This window comes from Spodoptera frugiperda, chromosome 9, assembly GCF_023101765.2.
Source record: "Spodoptera frugiperda isolate SF20-4 chromosome 9, AGI-APGP_CSIRO_Sfru_2.0, whole genome shotgun sequence".
Lineage (NCBI taxonomy): Eukaryota > Metazoa > Arthropoda > Insecta > Lepidoptera > Noctuidae > Spodoptera > Spodoptera frugiperda.
Genome location: NC_064220.1, coordinates 9453555 through 9458159, shown reverse-complemented (window position 1 = coordinate 9458159; position 4605 = coordinate 9453555). Strand labels below are relative to the sequence as shown.

General features: G+C 35.7%; 1 protein-coding gene across 3 annotated transcripts; it reads left to right on the top strand.

Annotated features, from left to right (window-relative positions):
- Positions 1–877: 877 nt before the first annotated feature.
- LOC118271178 (uncharacterized) lies at positions 878–4366 on the top strand. 3 transcript variants are annotated; one of them, XM_035587141.2, is made up of 4 exons: positions 878–1015; positions 2286–2877; positions 3192–3233; positions 4237–4366. In XM_035587141.2, the coding sequence occupies exons 1-4, from the start codon at positions 980–982 to the stop codon at positions 4350–4352; spliced, it is 786 nt and encodes a 261-aa protein (XP_035443034.2). In that variant the 5' UTR covers positions 878–979; the 3' UTR covers positions 4353–4366. The 3 variants fall into 3 exon arrangements, with proteins under 3 accessions (XP_035443034.2, XP_035443036.2, XP_035443035.2); XM_035587143.2 differs by lacking the exon at positions 3192–3233; XM_035587142.2 differs by lacking the exon at positions 3192–3233 and having other exon boundaries at positions 2286–2913.
- Positions 4367–4605: the final 239 nt, after the last annotated feature.

Here is a 4605-nt window from a genome sequence, read left to right as displayed (position 1 = left end):
CCCAACAACTATGACCAATTCCTTTTCTACATTAAATATAAGGCATAGTTCACAATACATGGAGCCGTCAGTTTAACTGGAACGAAACAAAGAAAGAAAATACTAATGAACTATATTTATTCCAAACGCTAAAAAAGTAAGTGACATTTGTATTTGTACACAAATATTTGTAAATATAATAAATATGAGATTTTATAAAAAATGTCCCAAGTTTACGGTGAAATGGGACCAATTCAGCATGTGCAAGATAGGGCCTTGCGCTGGTATTCTACTGGCCTCTGATATGACTCACGGATGTACAAGTTTTTTTAAATCTTTTTTTTCAAAGATCAACTTTTGCTTCTATATAATACTCAATATTTTCATTTATTTTATTTAATAAGTTTTTTTTTAGTTTTAAGTTAGTTTTTATTCCTTATTTTTTTGGTATTTTTAAGTTGTAAATAATGTGTTAGTTTAGATTAATAATTATTCCTAGCTACTTAATATTATTATTTGAATAAACTAGATACATAAGTTTTTTACTATAACGACAGATACTAATCCATGTATTTCATTGTCCTGTGCTAATAGATTAGTAGAATATGGATTAATGAAATAGAGTAGATCATAGAGAACAATTTAATGTACGGAATCAATACATTTCAAGTATATTAAAGTTCATATCTCTCCTCGGTGGAATGGTCGATCCACCACAATGAAAACTAGTCGATTCAAAGCAATAATTGTTAATAAACATTAAAGTATCTGTTTTACATTAATATTTAGGTGGTTTTGCGACAAAATTATTGATGAAAGTAACTAAGTTCAATTACTAATTAAAAATGTAAAGGTCAATTCGTCAAACGAAATTAGTATTTCTACACTTGATGTCATTTCGGCCGAACAAAGCGTCGACTGTGAAACAGCTCTTAGTAAAACAAATTGAAACAAAGTCGCACAACGTAACCAACTAGTGGACAAAATATCTTAAAACAAGATGTCGTGTGGTGTCGTGTGTGTGTTTATTGTTTTTGTAAGTTAATTGTGGATTCATAATAGTAATATAGTATTTTGTGTGAGTGTGGAAACGTGTGTAGAAGATGATGAAAATGTGACGGATTGTGTGATAGATAGAGTGATACATTGTGAGGAGAATGATAGCTATACTTTAATGTACAAGATATATGTGTTAGAATGAAGTCTGATAAAGAAGAATGGAAAATAGGACGGACCTCAAATGACTTTAGATGCTGTGAATGTTTAAATGTTTTTTTATTCATATACGGCCTTAAAATAGCAGACGGACCACCTGATGGTAAGCAATCGCCGCCGCCTATGGACACCTAAATCACCAGCGTTACAATTGCGCTGCCGGCCTTTTGGGAGTTAAGAATTTAGGGATTGTTGGGAAAATTGTGATTGGAAGAAGAAGATAATTGTGCCTCCGGTAACCTCAGCAGAAACACAACGCAAGCGTGGTTTCATGTCGATTTTCTGTGAGGCCGTGGTATTACTCCGGTCGTGCCGGGTCATTCGTGCCAAAGCATGGCTCTCCCGCACTTAAATGAAGGGACGAAGAAGATGATGAGAAATGACAATAACTGAAGTGCCTTAGCTAGATGTAAATTTAATCATTCTTTGCTTCAAGCAACTGTCAGTAGGTTTTGACTGGATTCTTCTCATAAATAGAGTCTATATTCAGTTAATAAACAAAATACATGTGTTGCGGAAAATCATGTTACTTATATATTTTAATATTGCCTAAGTTATGTTTCTTCAAAGTGAAGCGATATAATTTGATTTGTGAACACATAATTTAATTTGCCCATGAAATGCCATGACATTAAATTCCTAATCAAATTGGTTTTCTCGATAACAATATCTACTTTTCTTGTATAATATAACCAGTAGGTACTTATACGAAGTTAGTAAGAGAGGTTAGGCACAAAAGAAAAAATGGCTAAGGTGGTGGAAAGAGCAAATAATTGAGAAACATTAAAACAAACCCTAATACCCAAAACCTTTGTTATAAGCCGGTAATCGAGCAGACGGATCACCTGATGGTGAGCAATCGCCGCCTCCCATGGACACCCGAAACACCAGAAGCGTTACAAGTGCGTTGCCGGCCTTTTAGGGATTAGGAATTTAAGGGTTGTTAGGGAGATTGGGTAGGAGAGTAATTGAGACTCCGGTAAATCTGCGATGTACCTACAATGACCCCTTTATATTTTATCTCATACAATTCAACCAATTTTAATGTCGTAATGAATCCCATCTATAAAAAAAAACAAAATCATTTTCAGATCTGTCAAAATGGACTACAATTATCGAATGCCGAAGAAAATGCTACTACAATAGCTGAACAACCTACAACTAAACCATCTACTCCAGATGCACTTGCACAGGACCCAGCTGCAGAAGATCGAACTACACAAAACTCGACTGCACTGAATGCAACTGCAGCAGATTCTTCTACAAAAAATCCACCTATAGTGGACCTATCTACACCAAAATCCGAAACCAGAGAAGGAAACACGACAGAAAACTTAGAAGAAGTTGTAACATCCAAAGAACCACCAAAGTTAGTAGCACTTGTAGAAGATGATTTACCAACACAAACAAAAAATGATAGTACAGTTACACCCACAGCAATATCGCCACAAACAGCAGAAGATAAACAAGAGAATAAAACATCAAGAGAAGAAACAAAAAAAGAAGAAATATCTACCGCATCAAGTACTGACGATTCAAAATTAAGTAAAGATGCTACAACTGCTACAGTTAAGAAAACCAATGAAGATGAACCAAATACAAAAGACGATGAGAAAGTCAAGCAAGAAATAAAGGCTACCGAAAAAAGCGATGTAGAACTTAGTACTACAGCACCTCCGAAAGGTATTTTGGGCTTCAACTTGTTACGTACTGTTATTAGTAAGTCCCAATTTAATTTTGATTTTACCCCTATGGTTACAAAAGGACTATATAGAACCCTATCCAGTCCTTTTCAAGTCTCCATTCTATTCTATAACCATAGAATTTGAATTAAGACTCTAAACACCAGACTGCTCCCTTATTTAACAATAAGATTCCATTGATCAAGTTAAATGATACTTGACATTTATGACCAGTGGATGAAAACTGGTTGACAATTATGATGATGATGACGTGTATGGACACATTTTAATTTTTTTTTTTTTATAATCATTCAGCAACAGAAACCAAATTTCGCAGAGCTCCAATGAGCTATGTTGGTAAGTAGTATCTTCATTCATCATCATCAATCGTAGCTTTAGTAGCTGTACGTCCATCACTAAACATTTAGATTTCTATAGTGCTTTTCCACCAGAGATGTCCTTTATAGCTAATCTGTGAAACTATGTGACCGTTTCTACTGATACTAAGCTATGTAGCGGCGCGAGTAAGATATACTATGAAGATGCGCCGCCGCCATGTACGCTGCACGAGGAAGATGCAATGTATCAATAGTAGGGGAACCATCCATATATCACGCATCTTTCCATATTAAAAACATAGCTTAGCTGAGTCCGTTTTCACCACTGCTAACCTTTTTGTACCAATGAATATGATTGGTGGAAGCCAAACGCATCCACAGCAGCATATCTCTGGTGGAAAAGCATACCTTGTCTTCGTCCCTATGTTCTTACTTGGCTAAGCCAATAATTTTAGTGATCTAACTTAGCCGTGTAGTGACAGTAGAGTAGAATAACTTTGTCACCAGCCCATTTCTTCCTGTGACTGTCTTAGGAGCCTTCCATTGTCTACATTTTAACAGAGCAGCTAAATTATTAGCACAGAGCAGCAGTTATTTGATAAACCTTTATAATGCCTCATATCTCGACCCTTGAGAGTCGATATAAGAGAACCCGGCTACTTTCAATGTCAGAGTAAATAGGTACTTTATAAGTCTGTGTGCTCCATCTTCGGCCACATCTTCGCTTTGCCGTCCTGGCAGTAAGCGGGTTGGTGGCCAAACGCAGACTTATCAGAGTAAAAAAAAATATTTCGCAATCCTCCGACCTAGAGACCCTCTAGGAAGAGGAGGATCGCGTTCCCTATATACGTAGATAGGATATACTTTTTATATAGCGTTCTTTGTGCCTTTAAAACTACAATCTCTAACCTGGTTTGTAAGCATGGAGTTTGTGACAAACCCCTCTTTTATAAAAGAGGCTCATAGTCCAGCAATAGAGTTTCACGGGCTATCAATGATCTAATTAAAACCTTTTTCCACAGAAGTTCGAAACGACATTGAAAAGGTGGTGTCCCACAGCGTAGATTCAGCGAAGGGCTTCGCAGGTGATGCATACAATGCAATGAGATCTGCCTTCTCCAATGTTATAAATAAATAATTTATTACCTACAACCATATTTTTTGTTTATGCGACACCTAAATAAGAAAAAAAAGAAATTATTTATTTAGCACTGGGCACGATGCACCAAAAAACTAAAATTAAAACAAAACTAAAACAGTATAAATTAATACAACAATTTTTTGATTTGACAAGCGTTGTTTGACGTCGGTTTTCTGTGAGGCCGAAAGTATATAGTTCAGGAATGAAATCACACCTTTTATAATATGCTCAATAATGTACTCATACGAAA